This window comes from Strongylocentrotus purpuratus, unplaced genomic scaffold (genome assembly GCF_000002235.5).
Source record: "Strongylocentrotus purpuratus isolate Spur 01 unplaced genomic scaffold, Spur_5.0 spur5_scaffold_14, whole genome shotgun sequence".
Classification (NCBI taxonomy): Eukaryota; Metazoa; Echinodermata; class Echinoidea; order Camarodonta; family Strongylocentrotidae; genus Strongylocentrotus; species Strongylocentrotus purpuratus.
Genome location: NW_022145599.1, coordinates 33,887,800 through 33,905,316, shown reverse-complemented (window position 1 = coordinate 33,905,316; position 17,517 = coordinate 33,887,800). Strand labels below are relative to the sequence as shown.

The window sequence follows — 17,517 nt, the reverse complement described above, 5'->3', positions numbered from 1 at the left end:
CATTATTATTCCACTGACTTCTATTCTATTAAAAGCAGAACTCTTATTTGAACAACTTTTACAATCTACTCAAAATGTTATCATCCTTGGAGATTTCACTTGTGATAATCCTCATTGATAACCTATTGTCATCGAAACTAAAAAAAAACAGCAACAACAATTACCAGACTATTGAATAATTAGATCAAAGGTCAAACGCCATGGGTAAAATTAGATGACAACAAGATTATACAACTAAAAAAATGAACGTTGTTATAACTTGGGAAGACATTAATAGTAACTGTTGATTATACATACATGTCCAATTTTAGACTCTTTCGGTGTCAATTTAAACTAGATCAATACTGCATTACTACATTCTTTACGAGCCTGATTCCTGATATTCTTCCTATTGAATTATACTAGTGCTTTTGTAATAGAGTTATGCGTCATTACAATAGAGCCATTTAGTGAAGTAGGTTAATTAGTTTGGGGGATAAAAAAAAACAAATATTAAACGTCATGGGTAAAATTAGATGAAAATTATAGTTCTATTTATAGTGAACATCTAGTTGATGAAACCTTTCATGTAAAACACAAGCATGTTAACAGGAACAAAATATCAATCACAGAATGTCGATAACATTTGAAATTTCTCCAACTTCTCATACCTGTATAACTGTGGAATAACATTCCTAATGATCAGCTGTGTTTTATCAAATAGTATTTGGATATGAAAAACTCTTGTTAGTGTCTTTTTTAAAACAGTATCTCGTTATTTTTGTTATACTATATTTATGTTTCGAGCTGTCATGGTTAGTGTGTTTAGTGTTTTTGAGCTTGTCATACCTCGATCCATCCATCGAGATTTAAGCCTGGATGTTTACGTCTGTCTGATACATGGTATCATTATATAAAATAAGGAATAGATTACAATTTTCCATTATTTGATTCTTGTTAAAACCTAGGAAGATCTTTTAGAGCATATGCTATTATACATTCGTGGCTACTCAGTTGTATCTTAATTGAGAGATGTTTCTCATGTAGTTTTTTTTGCATGACAAATTTTCTTTCATTAAAGAATACATTGAATATTATATACAATTTAACTACAATTGTTTGTTCCTTATTTAACTTATAATGTATCTGTAATGCTACCCACATAATTTAAGCGTTCAGTGTCATTGCAACATAACTCTAGAATAATTCAGGGCCAAATCAGCAGCTAGCTCTTTGTTAGCTTTTGGGGATGATACGATCAATTGTTTAATTTCATGAAATCTTTGGCTCTCTTTACAGAGAAAATGTAGTAAGAACATTTCGTATGGATACATGTAAACAGGTGAAAATGTGAAAATCTGTTGGAGAGATTTAAAATGATCCACCCCTCATACCTTTATTCTTCCTAAATTGTATCTTTCAGTTGACAGAACGCCACCTGTTGCCACATGCCCTGCGGATATCCTGCGGGAGGTTGGATTAAGTCAAACAAGGACTCAAGTCTTCTTTACTGCACCTACTGCAATAGACAACAGTGGACAAGTCCCGACAATTACTTCTCAATCTCATTCAACAACAGATTTCTTTGACCTTGGTAACACCCCAGTTACCTGGACCTTTGCTGATGCCAATGGAAATCAAGATTCTTGCAGCTTTAACGTCATTATTGTACAAGGTCAGTATTACTGAAATAACGATTATATGATTAAATTACATAAACCTGCATGAATGGATCTTCCTCAGAAAGGAAAGAAAATCCCTTGTAACTGCAAAATATCTATATTATCGGTTACATTGACGTATCTGGAGCTGTGTAGATGGCAAGGATATATTTAACGTTATTGCAGCTTTGTTTGTCATACAGGTTAGTATTACTTGGGAAATAAAGTTTGATGTACGAATCGAATGTTAAAAAAAAAATCAACCTTAAATATAAATGATATTCTTTATAATTTAAAATAAACCATCTAATAATCATCTCTTTTTAAAAAAAGTTTATTTGATGCAAAACAAAAAGTTTGATTCTTCTGCAGAAGAATCACCTTGTATATCTTTACCATTTTATGTTCCAATCTGATAGTGTTGTATTGTGTTCTTTACAAGCTTACATTACATGAACTCTGTCATAGATTATAGAACTGAAAAAGTAGGATGTTGTTATTAAACTTGGAAAGACATCAAAAGTAACTGTTGCTATACATCCATAGCCAATTTTAGACTGTTTTGGGTGTCAATTTAAACTAGATCAATACTGCATTATTACATTATTACGAGCCTGATTCCTGATATTCTACCCATTTAATTACAGTGCTTGTGTAATGGAGTTATGTGTCATTACAATAGAGCCACTCAATGAAGTAGGTTGATTAGTTAAGGGGATAAAAAGACCAAATATTAAACGTCATGGGTAAAATATGATGAAAATTATAGTTCCATTTATAGTGAACATCTAGTTGATGAAACCTTTCATGTAAAACACAAGCATGTTAACAGGAACAAAATATGAATTACAGAAATGTCGATAACATTTGAAATTTCTCCAACTTCTCAAACCTGTATAAATGTAGAATAACATTCCTAATGATCAGCTGTGTTTTATCAAATAGTATTTGGATATGAAAAACTCTTGTTAGTGTCTTTTTTAAAACAGTATCTCGTTATTTTTTGTTATACTATATTTATGTTTCGAGCTGTCATGGTTAGCGTGTTTAGTGTTTTTGAGCTCGTCATACCTCGATCCATCCATCGAGATTTAAGCCTGGATGTTTACGTCTGTCTGTTACATGGTATCATTATATAAAATAAGGAATAGATTACAATTTTCCATAATTTGATTCTTGTTAAAACCTAGGAAGATCTTTTAGAGCATATGCTATTATACATTTGTGGCTACTCAGTTGTATCTTAATTGAGAGATGTTTCTCATGTAGTTTTTTTTTGCATGACAAATTTTCTTTCATTTAAGACTACATTAAATATTAGATACAATTTAACTACAATTGTATGTTCCTTATTTAACTTATAATGTATCTGTAATGCTTCCCATACAATTTAAGCGTTCAGTGTCATTGCAACATAACTCTAGAATAATTTGGGGCCAAATCAGCAGCTAGCTCTTTGTTAGCTTTTGGGGATGATAAGACCAATTGTTTAATTTCATGGAATTTGTGGCTCTCTTTACAGAGGAAATGTAGTAAGAACATTTCGTATGGACACATATGTGTCCATATGTAAACAGGGGAAAATATGAAAATCTGTTGATGAGATTTAAAATGATCCAACCCCTCATACCTTTATTCTTCCTAAATTGTATCTTTCAGTTGACAGAACGCCACCTGTTGCCACATGCCCTGCGGATATCCAGCGAGAGGTTGGATTAAGTCAAAAAAGGATTCAAGTCTTCTTTAAGGCACCTACTGCAATAGACAACAGTGGACAAGTCCCGGCAATTACTTCTCAATCTCATTCAACAAGAGATTTCTTTGACCTTGGTAACACCCAAGTTACCTGGACATTTGCTGATGCCAATGGAAATCAAGATTCTTGCAGCTTTAATGTCTTTATTGTACAAGGTCAGTATTACTGTAATAATGATTATTTGATTAAATTACATAAACCTGCATGCATGGATCTTCTTCAGAAATAAAAGAAAATCCCTTGTAACTGCAAAATATCTGTATTATATCGGTTACATTGACGTATCTGGAGCTTTGTAGATGGCAAGGACATCATTAACATAATTGCAGCTTTGTTTGTCGTACAGGTCAGTATTACTTGGGAAATAAAGTTTGATGTACGAATTGAATGTTAAAAAAATCAAACTAAAATGTACATGATATTGATCATAAATATAGACTAAATTAAACATCAAATAATCATCTCTTTTTTTAAAAAGTTAATTTGATACAAAAATAAATAAAATTGTTGATTCTTTTGCCGAAGAATCACCTTGTATATCATTTAATGTTTTAATCCGCTAGTGTTTTATTGTGTTCTTTACAAGCTTGCATTATATGAACTGTGTCATAGATTTTAGAACTAAAAAAATGAACGTTGTTATAACTTGGGAAGACATTAATAGTAACTGTTGATTATACATACATGTCCAATTTTAGACTCTTTCGGTGTCAATTTAAACTAGATCAATACTGCATTACTACATTCTTTACGAGCCTGATTCCTGATATTCTACCTATTGAATTATACTAGTGCTTTTGTAATAGAGTTATGCGTCATTACAATAGAGCCATTTAGTGAAGTAGGTTAATTAGTTTGGGGGATAAAAAAACCCAAATATTAAACGTCATGGGTAAAATCAGATGAAAATTATAGTTCTATTTATAGTGAACATCTAGTTGATGAAACCTTTCATGTAAAACACAAGCATGTTAACAGGAACAAAATATGAATTACAGAAATGTCGATAACATTTGAAATTTCTCCAACTTCTCATACCTGTATAAATGTGGAATAACATTCCTAATGATCAGCTGTGTTTTATCAAATAGTATTTGGATATAAAAAACTCTTGTTAGTGTCTTTTTTAACACAGTATCTTGTTATTTTTTGTTATACTATATTTATCCCAGATAGCAAAATATCTGGGGCCCATCTGGGTTTTGTATGGGATGGCTAAAGCCCACGTGGCCCATACAAAAACCAGATGGGCCTTCCCACCAAGAACCCACAAGTACCAACACATATGTGCCCCACGTGGGCCCCATGTGGGTTTTTGGTGGTGAAAATTGCACGTCGAACATCGGCTGGGCCCAGCTAAAAACCAGATGTATACCAGATTGGCCTTCCCACCAAAAACCCACAACTACCGACACATATGGGCCCCATGTGGGCCCCATGTGGGTTTTTGGTGGTGAAAAGCGCACATCGAACACCGGCTAGGCCCTGCTAAAAACCAGTTGTATACCAGATGGGCCTTCCCACCAAGAACCCACAAGTACCAACACATATGTGCCCCATGTGGGCCCCATGTGGGTTTTTGGTGGTGAAAATCGCACGTCGAACATCGGCTGGGCCCAGCTAAAAACCAGGTGTATACCAGATGGGCCTTCCCACCAAGAACCCACAAGTACTAACACATATGTGCCCCACGTGGGCCCCATGTGGGTTTTTGGTGGTGAAAATTGAACGTCGAACATCGGCTGGGCCCAACTAAAAACCAGATGTATACCAGATGGGCCTTCCCACCAAAAGCCCACAAGTACCAACACATATGTGCCCCTTGTGGGCCCCATGTGGGTTTTTGGTGGTGAAAATCGCAAGTCGAACATTGTCTTCGCCCAGCTGAAAACCAGATGTATACCAGATGGGCCTTCCCACCCAAAACCCACAAAATATACCCAGAATTTGCATAATGAATATGGGGTGTGTGCATATCTATGTTTTTTTTACAATTTATCTGAATTTACAGGATATTTCCTAATTGCTGATGATTTAGTTATAAGCAATTCATTTCGAAAATACTATTATATGTAAATTGCTAATTATTAGGACATTTCACTACTTTGTATACATTACATTTAATTAAACATGAATTAGGAAAAACACTAACTATGACCTAAAACAGATTCAATAAAATACAAGTATATGGAAATGTCTCATCACCGCAAAATAACCAAGTCTTCTTAATACCAATGCCTTTAAATTGGAAATTTTAGACAATGTGTGGTTGCCAATGGCAAAATTAATTAGTACAAGATCTACATAAATTACTAATTAAGTCTGCTAATTGGAGCTAACAACTGGTTGAAAGTTGTGCCAAATGGTACGACTGGTCCAGTTAAACCCAACTGGTAACCCTGGAAATAAAAATGGGATGAATTGAATTCAGCAACTGGGTAAAAATAGAACCCATTTAAACAATGAAGCCCATTGAGAACCACATTGGCCCATACGGGACCATATCAAACCCACTTGGCCCATATGGATCCCATATAAAAACCCGCTTATAGCCCATATGGGGCCCATATAGAACCCACTTGACCCATATATAGAATGTAGTAGGTCCTACATATAACCCACATGGCCCATCTGGTGCCCAATAGGTAACCCTTGTGTATATTGATGGGCCAATTGTGGGGCCCATCTGGGGCCCTTCTATAACCCGGGTGCAGATTGCTGGGCCCCACATGGGGCCCATCTCGGATCCAAATGGGCTAAATGGGCCAAGTGGGCAATAGATGGGCTGGCCCATCTGGGCCAAGTGGGCCAGCCAAGTTGTAACCAGATAGAACCCAGATGGGCCCCACAACATTTTGCTATCTGGGATGTTTCAAGCTGTCATGGTTAGCGCGTGTAGTGTTTTTGAGCTTGTCATACCTCGATCCATCCATCGAGATTTAAGCCTGGATGTTTACGTCTGTCTGTTACATGGTATCATTATATAAAATAAGGAATAGATTACAATTTTCCATAATTTGATTCTTGTTAAAACCTAGGAAGATCTTTTAGAGCATATGCTATTATACATTCGTGGCTGCTCAGTTGTATCTTAATTGAGAGATGTTTCTCATGTAGTTTTTTTTGCATGACAAATTTTTCTTTCATTTAAGACTACATTAAATATTAAATACAATTTAACTACAATTGTATGTTCCTTATTTAACTTATAATGTATCTGTAATGCTACCCACATAATTTAAGCGTTCAGTGTCATTGCAACATAACTCTAGAATAATTTGGGGCCAAATCAGCAGCTAGCTCTTTGTTAGCTTTTGGGGATGATACGACCAATTGTTTAATTTCATGGAATTTTTGACTCTCTTTACAGAGAAAATGTAGTAAGAACATTTCGTATGGACACATATGTGTCCATATGTAAACAGGTGAAAATGTGAAAATCTGTTGATGAGATTTAAAATGATCCACCCCTCATACCTTTATTCTTCCTAAATTGTATCTTTCAGTTGACAGAACGCCACCTATTGCCACATGCCCTGCGGATATCAAGCGGGAGGTTGGATTAAGTCAAACAAGGATTCAAGTCTTCTTCACTGCACCTACTGCAATAGACAACAGTGGACAAGTCCCGGCAATTACTTCTCAAACTCATTCAACAAGAGATTTCTTTGACCTTGGTAACACCCAAGTTACCTGGACATTTGCTGATGCCAATGGAAATCAAGATTCTTGCAGCTTTAATGTCTTTATTGTGCAAGGTCAGTATTACTGTAATAATGATTATTTGATTAAATTACATAAACCTGCATGCATGGATCTTCTTCAGAAATAAAAGAAAATCCCTTGTAACTGCAAAATTTCTGTATTATCGGTTACATTAACGTACCTGGAGCTTTGTAGATGGCAAAGACATCATTAAGATAATTGCAGCTTTGTTTGTCGTACAGGTCAGTATTACTTGGGAAATAAAGTTTGATGTACGAATTGAATGTTAAAAAAATCAAACTAAAATGTACATGATATTGTTCATAAATATAGACTAAATTAAACATCAAATAATCATCTCTTTTTTTTAAAAGTTAATTTGATACAAAAATAAATAAAATTGTTGATTCTTTTGCCGAAGAATCACCTTGTATATCATTTAATGTTTTAATCCGCTAGTGTTTTATTGTGTTCTTTACAAGCTTGCATTATATGAACTGTGTCATAGATTATAGAACTAAAAAAATGAACGTTGTTATAACTTGGGTAGACATTAATAGTAAATGTTGATTATACATACATGTCCAATTTTAGACTCTTTAGGTGTCAATTTAAACTAGATCAATACTGCATTACTACATTTTTTACGAGCCTGATTCCTGATATTCTACCTATTGAATTATACTAGTGCTTTTGTAATAGAGTTATGCGTCATTACAATAGAGCCATTTAGTGAAGTAGGTTAATTAGTTTGGGGGATAAAAAAAAACCAAATATTAAACGTCATGGGTAAAATATGATGAAAATTATAGTTCTATTTATAGTGAACATCTAGTTGATGAAACCTTTCATGTAAAACACAAGCATGTTAACAGGAACAAAATATCAATTACAGAAATGTCGATAACATTTGAAATTTCTCCAACTTCTCATACCTGTATAAATGTGGAATAACATTCCTAATGATCAGCTGTGTTTTATCAAATAGTATTTGGATATGAAAAACTCTTGTTAGTGTCTTTTTTAAAACAGTATCTTGTTATTTTTTGTTATACTATATTTATGTTTCGAGCTGTCATGGTTAGCGCGTTTAGTGTTTTTGAGCTTGTCATACCTCGATCCATTCATCGAGATTTAAGCCTGGATGTTTACGTCTGTCTGTTTACATGGTATCATTATATAAAATAAGGAATAGATTACAATTTTCCATAATTTGATTCTTGTTAAAACCTAGAAAGATCTTTTAGAGCATATGCTATTATACATTTGTGGCTACTCAGTTGTATCTTAATTGAGAGATGTTTCTCATGTAGTTTTTTTTGCATGACAAACTTTCTTTCATTTAAGACTACAGTAAATATTAAATACAATTTAACTACAATTGTATGTTCCTTATTTAACTTATAATGTATCTGTAATGCTACCCACATAATTTAAGCGTTCAGTGTCATTGCAACATAACTCTAGAATAATTTGGGGCCAAATCAGCAGCTAGCTCTTTGTTAGCTTTTTGGGATGATACGACCAATTGTTTAATTTCATGAAATTTTTGGCTCTCTTTACAGAGAAAATGTAGTAAGAACATTTCGTATGGACACATATGTGTCCATATGTAAACAGGTGAAAATGTGAAAATCTGTTGATGAGATTTAAAATGATCCACCCCTCATACCTTTATTCTTCCTAAATTGTATCTTTCAGTTGACAGAACGCCACCTGTTGCCACATGCCCTGCGGATATCCAGCGGGAGGTTGGATTTAGTCAAACAAGGACTCAAGTCTTCTTTACTGCACCTACTGCAATAGACAACAGTGGACAAGTCCCGGCAATTACTTCTCAATCTCATTCAACAACAGATTTCTTTGACCTTGGTAACACCCAAGTTACCTGGACCTTTGCTGATGCCAATGGAAATCAAGATTCTTGCAGCTTTAATGTCATTATTGTACAAGGTCAGTATTACTGAAATAACGATTATATGATTAAAGTACATGAACCTGCATGCATGGATCTTCCTCTGAAATGAAAGAAAATCCCTTGTAACTGCAAAATATCTGTATTATCGGTTAGATGGCAAGGACATCATTAAGGTATTTGCAGCCTTTGTCATACTGGTCAGTATTACTTGGGAAATAAAGTTTGATGTACGAATTGAATGTTAAAAAATCAACCTAAAATATAAATGATATTCTTTATAATTTAAAATAAACCATCTAATGATCATCTCTTTTAAAAAAAGTTAATTTGATACCAAAAAAAAAGTTTGATTCTTCTGCAGAAGAATCATCTTGTATATCTTTACCATTTTATGTTTCAATCTGATAGTGTTGTATTGTGTTCTTTACAAGCTTGCATTACATGAACTTTGTCGTAGATTATAAAACTGAAAAAGTAGGATGTTGTTATTAAACTTGGAAAGACATTAATAGTAACTGTTGCTATACATACATAGCCAATTTCAGATTGTTTTGGGTGTCAATTTAAACTAGATCAATACTGCATTATTACATTATTACGAGCCTGATTCCTGATATTCTACCTATTTAATTACAGTGCTTGTGTAATGGAGTTATGTGTCATTACAATAGATCAACTCAATGAAGAAGGTTGATTAGTTTGGGGGATAATAAGACCAAATGTCAAACGTTATGGGTAAAATATGATACAAATTATAGTTCCATTTATAGTGAACATCTAGTTGATGAAACCTTTCATGTAAAACACAAGCATGTTAACAGGAATAAAATATGAATTACAGAAATGTCGATAACATTTAAAATTTCTCTAACTTCTCATACCTGTATAAATGTGGAATAACATTCCTAATAATCAGGTGTGTTTTATCAAATAGTATTTGGATATGAAAAACTCTTGTTGGTGTCTCTTTTTTAAAACAGTATCTTGTTATTTTTTGTTATACTATATTTATGTTTCGAGCTGTCATGGTTAGCGCGTTTAGTGTTTTTGAGCTTGTCATACCTCGATCCATCCATCGAGATTTAAGCCTGGATGTTTACGTCTGTCTGTTACATGGTATCATTATATAAAATAAGGAATAGATTACAATTTTCCATATTTCGATTCTTGTTAAAACCGAGGAACATCTTTTAGAGCATATGCTGTTATACATGCATGGCTATTTAGTTTTATCATACTCGGTCAGTTGTATACGGTAATTGAGAGATGTTTGTAGTTTTTTGCTTGACACATTTTCTGTCCTTTTAGACTACATTAAAATTAAATACAATATAACTACAATTGAATGTTCCTTATTTAACTTATAATGTATCTGTAATGCTACCCCCATAATTACAATATATCTCTAGAATAATTTGGGGCCAAATCAGCAGCTCTTTGTTAGTTTTTGGGGATATTTCGGCCAAATGTTTAATTTAATGGAAACGTTGGCTCTCTTTACAGAGGAAATGTAGTAAGAACATTTCCTATGCATCTATTTAAACAGGTGAAAATGTGAAAGTCTGTTGATGAGATTTAAAATGATCCACTCCTCATACATTTATTCTTCCCAAATTGTATCTTTCAGTTGATAGAACGCCACCTGTTGCCTCATGCCCTGCTGATACACGGTTGGAGGTTGGACCAAGTGGAACGAGTAGACAAGTCGTCTTTACTGCACCTAATGCAACAGACAACAGTGGAGTAGTCCCGACAGTGGTTTTTCAGAGTCATACACCAGGTGATTTCTTTACCCTTGGTACCACCCAAGTTACCTACACCTTTGCTGATGGCAATGGAAACTCAGATTCTTGCAGCTTTAACGTCATTATTACACAAGGTTAGTATTGTAACGAAATTTGATTACAAGTGTTTGATTCAAACTGCTCTCGTTCAGTTCTCGCTCAATATCTCTCTCACTCGAGCTCATGCGTGTATGCAATATAAATTCAACAGAAGAAATGGAGTATTCGTGAGTTTCAGTTCCATTCGATGTTTATTACTTCAAATAATGACAACTTGGTATACAGTCAGGTTCAGTGAATTACGAAAAACGGCAGAAAGGAGTACGAGGAGAAGTCTCAAGAAGTCAGTCAGAAGTCTGTCTAAGCTAGAAGTCTGAAGTCCGAACTCTGGAGATTGAAGTCCTCGATTTTAGAATCCCTGGCTTTATATAGGGAGCTGTTTTGTAGCAGCAAGGACACAACCCGACCTCGAGCTAAAGGGCAGAGTCTGTCCTCAAACTGAGGACAAAGTCTGGCCTCCGCTCGGGGTCAGTCGGAGGCCGCACGCGACTGAGTATCTGTCCTTGCCGTTACGTAAGACGAGGACAGATTCTCTAGACGAGCGTGGCCCTGGGCTTACGCAATCGAAATTCAAGAACTACTCGAGGACGAAAAACAACGTCGTAAATCTACTGAAGGACAAGTTTGACTTGCACAGCAAGCAATAATATACAGCGAAATAATAATGAGCTATGCACATGGTACAGACATAGGCCTATATCTAAATTCGTAACACTATTCCCCCTCTCCTTAAAAAGTCACTGTCCTCAGTGACCGATAAAAAGAATAGAATCACAGTCATGTTAAACCAAAAGATTTGCACCATAATGTACATAACGAATTTAAAATAAAAAAACTGACATATCGAGTAAATGAAGCACATGAGGGATAAATCTGAATTCGAAAACTTGGTTAAAATAAAATGAATTTGCAGAAGTGGCCTTAGCACTTTGACAGACGACATGTGTAAGTCTCAAAAACGGCATTGTCTACCAAAGCGGTACAGTCTTAATTGCTTGTTACAGCGTAACTTAGTTTTCTGGTGAGTTCTGGTGAGTTTGACATATAATTCCGGGGTCATGAAGTCACGACCTCCTATTGTAAAACGAAAATCTACGTATGACATTAAAAGTATTCCTTACAAGCTACTATAATACAACGCAAGTAACTGTCGAAAAGTCGAGGAGAACTAATATAATACTAAAAATACAACGTCAAAGCAGACCTAATTATTTACACAATCGTTCAGGTTGCAAAAAGATATGTGGAATTTATAACAAAAAATAACAAAAACAAAAGTTACTGAAATGCTGTAAAATTGTCGACATTTAACCGCCTCGTACACTGACATCTTTTTCTAGTCAAGATTTGCTGAAGCAGCAGAATGAAAGCCGCTTCAACAGTACCAAATTTCGTAGCGAAGCAAATCCAGCGGCCACGTGTCCGATTTCTTTTTTTTTCTTTTTCCAGTCTTGGTCAGCAGAAATGCAGCACGCGATCCGAAAAAACGCGATCATTGTGATTACGCAACACCACGCCTCTCGCAGCAATATGACGGCTTCGGATATCAAGACAGGCCGAAAAGAATATCAGTGAACGAGGAGTGCTAAACTTAACAAACACAAATACGATCCCAAGATAACGGCTACGCGGCCGCTAACGAATTAAGGTTTAACTATATGCACAAAAATCGATTAAAAGTTTAAAACATCTCAATCACATCATAGAAATATGTAACAGAAAAATAGAGAAGACATAGTGATAGGGGAACAGATGGAGAGAGGAACAAGAGAAAAAGATAATTATAAGGATCGAGGGGTATAAAGGGAGGCATTGTTGCCGAGGGCTAGAAATAAGGAAAGGTAATAGAATGCAAATGCAATATACAAGTGATAACATGTACAAAATAGATTCAAAACAACAATTTCAACAACGAAACAAAATTCAGGAAAAGAATCGTGCAATCTTCATTCGGACAACATAGTTCTCAAAATAATGGTTCAAGTCTCTTCGATCGATGATCAATATAGTCCCAGTTCATCTTAAAATGTTAGAGTAAATGTCCAGATCTGTCGACGAGGATCGATGTCTTGTCCTGCTGATTTAAGTTTAAGCGAGAGTGACTCTTTGTAGGAATCCTGGCTTCACATTAATATTCCATTATATTCGAGAAATCTGTAATGATAATTCTGCTTCCATAAAGCTCGGTGATGCGTAAACTCGCCTATAGTGAATTCAGACAACTCAATCAGAAATAAGAATATTTTCAGGATATTCCATGAGGATCACGTAACAGCACTGAATCAGCATGTCGACTTCGCAATATTCCCAACACATAAATTGACAATGAAGTATCTACGGCGGGTCCTCCACTTCTACATGCCGCAATATCATGGACATGAATGATTGACGTTGCTCCAATATCTTCGAGGTTGTCCCGTGATTTCCAAACTGATATAATGATTTCCCATTCTTTCCGACGTATACACAAAAATTCGCCAACAAAACTAATACGATGTCGAGATCTCTAACGCTATCCAAATGATGACTCTCTGCCTCCGTTTTCCGCACCGATGCTCTCGAAAAATAAAATGAACAAAAATAAATTGGCCCTACACATACGAAACTATTGCTACTAAATAAATGGCCATCCACTGCGTCCTCTTGTTGCCATTGCTGTGCTCCCCTTCTGAGGCTGGCACCCAATGCACCGCAACTCAAAAAAAAATAAAAGGCACTCGGCTTCCCTTTGAAATCGTCGACTCGTCATCCTGCACTTTTGCAGCTCCGGTTACACTACTAACAATCCCGACATCGGTGACGAATTTTGTATATGCTCAGCTACTCCCCGTCAAATTCTCCTGAGAGTGACTCTCCATGGCTGGGATAACAAACCCAACGACGTCGTCACGGAGGCCCAGAACAAGTTGACGTTCGCCATGATCACAGGAACATTGACCAGCGGGGCAGACTGCATCAACACGAAGTCGAAGTCACGACCACGAAGAAACCAATCACGCCCAACATCATTCCATAGCCATCATACTGCGTTATAGTCAGTTATTTCGCTGCATACCGGTCGAAATTCCTATACCTGAAGAGGCACAGATGCATGAATCCCTGAATCATACATTTTTTATTCGATTTCGGAATCTCAGTTTCTTCCTCATGGTAGCCATGCTGTTCAATGAAAAGTCAATATGGTCGCCAGCTATCATCAAATCGATGTCCGTGTTGAAGTCCAAATCCCACCGCTGCCACCAGTGTAACGAAATTTGATTACAAGTGTTTAATTCAAACTGCTCTCGTTCAGTTCTCGCTCAATATCTCTCTCACTCGAGCTCATGCGTGTATGCAATATAAATTCAACAGAAGAAATGGAGTATTCGTGAGTTTCAGTTCCATTCGATGTTTATTACTTCAAATAATGACAACTTGGTATACAGTCAGGTTCAGTGAATTACGAAAAACGGCAGAAAGGAGTACGAGGAGAAGTCTCAAGAAGTCAGTCAGAAGTCTGTCTAAGCTAGAAGTCTGAAGTCCGAACTCTGGAGATTGAAGTCCTCGATTTTAGAATCCCTGGCTTTATATAGGGAGCTGTTTTGTAGCAGCAAGGACACAACCCGACCTCGAGCTAAAGGGCAGAGTCTGTCCTCAAACTGAGGACAAAGTCTGGCCTCCGCGGGGTCAGTCGGAGGCCGCACGCGACTGAGTATCTGTCCTTGCCGTTACGTAAGACGAGGACAGATTCTCTAGACGAGCGTGGCCCTGGGCTTACGCAATCGAAATTCAAGAACTACTCGAGGACGAAAAACAACGTCGTAAATCTACTGAAGGACAAGTTTGACTTGCACAGCAAGCAATAATATACAGCGAAATAATAATGAGCTATGCACATGGTACAGACATAGGCCTATATCTAAATTCGTAACAGTATTACTAAAATAATGATCTTTTGAGTTAATGATACGATTATTCATGGATGTACCTCAGAAATATAAAAAAATCCTTTGTAACTGCAAAATATCTGTATTTTATACACTGACGTTTCTGCAGCTTTGTAGATGGCAAGGACAACATTAGGGTAATAACAGCTTGGCTTGTCATACAGGTCAGTATTACTGGGGAATTTGTTTTAATTTAAGAATCGAATGTAAAGACATCTACCTATACAAATTAATGATATTCTTTATCAATATAGAAAAAATATATCTAATGATCAGCTGCTTTTAAATTTTCATTGGATACAACAAAATATGTTCTTTGATTCTTTTGCTGAAGAATAACTTTGTATTTCTCCACTATATTTCTGTTTCAATCCGGTAGTGTTGTAAGTGATCGTTACATACTTGCATTAATTTAACTGTGGCATAGATTATAGAATTTAAAATGTTGACTGTTTTTATAACTTAGGAAAAAATTAAGAATCACTGTTCCTTTACATAAATGGCCAATGCTAGACTTTTGTTGGTGTCAATTTAAACTAGATTTATACTGCATTACTACATTCTTACCAGCCTGGTTCCTGATATTCTACCTATTGAATTATAGTTGTTATGTATAAAATGTATGTGTCATCACAATAGAGCCATTCAAAGAAATAGGTTGGTTAGTTTGGGGGATAAAAAGACCAAATGTTAAACGTTATGGTTAAGATTAGATGAAAATTATGGTTCCATTTATAGTAAACATCTATTTGATGAAACTGTTCATGAACAACACAAACATGTGAACAGGTAAAAATACATAATTCGTTTATCCGATTTTCCGTTTTCCTCAACCTCAAAATAATTACGAAAGTGTGACCCACCCACCCCCTTCCCCCTAGCAAAAAGGAGCAGCGATTCGGGCTTTTGTCATTTACCGAGTGACGAGCATGAGGAATAATGAGCCTTCGGAGTAACGTATCCTTCGGAATTAATTCCGATCCTTTGGATGTATAAACCTTTGAAGAGCAATAAGTAACCGGATTTAACTATTTCATTGATCATTAGAATGTCCTAACGTCACGATGGAAACTGAATTCGGACAGGCAAGACTTCCGATGACTGAAGTTGGAATCGTTATCGACTCGGAAGAACTGTGTCCAGAGGAAGATTCTGAAGGTAGGGTAATATGTAGTGGCATATTTTCACAATTTCCAGGGGTGGGGGTAGGACGAATATTTTAATGGACTTTCCATTCATGATTTCTTCAAAAATGTATTGTAACAGAATACCGAAAACCATCTCTTAACCTTTTTATCTGACAATGAAAGGTAATCTTTTTCAAGATTCACTGACCACAACAAAATAATGAAAGTTCTTTTTCATGTGGAGTAGTAGGAAAAGTTATGCACTGTAAAGTCACAATAGTCTAAAGTAAATATGAGGAAAACTGTTATTAACCAATTATCGAAGTACGAGCTGAAAAAGTACATGAAATATTATTCATGTGAATTTTATTATAGGAATATGAGACAAACGACCTCTAACATAACATGTTCCATCGATTCAAACTCCCCACTGCTATTTTTTTCTCATTCCCTTTAATTTATCGTATGCATATAGACAGTTGAGTCCTGTCAGATAAACAATGTAGCATTGATATTGACTTTAATCTCTAATCGATTTCAGCTTGGCTGTTATGGGTTACAAAGAAATGCGACTATTAAACCATTAGCAGTTCAGAGTTTTCTAAGGGTGTAAATCAATCAGCTTTCCCTCCCCAAATTGGCACCGACCATTCGTAGTTTCAACTGTTTCAAAGGTTAAAATATAAAAATGAAATGGTGATAGTTAATTTAAGTTCGCTTTCCAAATTTGGAAATGTCAAGCCTTTTTTGTTTCGATTAAATCGCTTTTATGTATGAGAGAGACAATGTACTGCACAGAAATTTACTCAAAATTTTCAGCGACATTCAGCGTCATCTATTAGAGAAGCGCTTAAACTGCATTGGGTTCACGAATCAATCGATAGTACCGAAACAGAGAAACAGTTTATTTGCAAATGGTGGCACCATTTGCTTGTCTGATTTCGTTTACTAATTTATTGTGTTAACATTTTTTCACAAGGAAAAAACATGAATGTTATGCTGTATCAGCATGATCAGTAGCAGAGATAGCAAAACGTATTCAAATGATGTTTGTTACTTTCTCTTACCTTTCTTTCTTTTTATTTATAATGTTTTCTTTTTTAGGCCCTGTGGCACCAATTATTAGAGCTGTTTGCCAAGTTTCTAGTAACGGCACAACTTATTGGAACGCCAGTATAAGATGTCAAGATGATATCACTCGACGATTAATGGGAATATTGATGGCAAGTTACACCATGATTACTTCAAATGCTCTTACAGATATGAACAGGTATACCGTGGTGGTTTGTATTAATGTGTGAATGAATGGCAACTAAGCACAACAGAGGTTCTATGGCTTTCTCAGTTCTTCGCGTCTTCTGGTTACACGAACTTGCAGAATGGTCTGGTTTAAAAATAATAATAATATTGATATAATATTGGATAGTTATATAGCGCACATCAGGCGCGTACGCAGGATTTTTTCAAGGGGGGGGGGGGGGGGGGGGTTTAACATTTATAAATCGGGCCGAAAATTTCGCAACGACTCAGTCAGCCGCTGAATAAGCGGGGTGGGGGGGGGGGGGGGGGGGGGGGGGGGGGGGGGGGGGGTAAGAGGCACT

The 17,517-nt window shown here is 35.9% G+C and overlaps 1 protein-coding gene across 1 annotated transcript; it reads left to right on the top strand.

The window, feature by feature from the left end:
• The first annotated feature begins 501 nt into the window (after positions 1-501).
• LOC115923857 (hyalin-like) lies at positions 502-17,095 on the top strand. Its single transcript, XM_030985247.1, has 8 exons — positions 502-505; positions 1,403-1,654; positions 3,300-3,551; positions 6,903-7,154; positions 8,803-9,054; positions 10,647-10,898; positions 15,837-15,994; positions 17,021-17,095. The coding sequence occupies exons 1-8, from the start codon at positions 502-504 to the stop codon at positions 17,093-17,095; spliced, it is 1,497 nt and encodes a 498-aa protein (XP_030841107.1).
• The last annotated feature ends 422 nt before the right edge of the window (positions 17,096-17,517 follow it).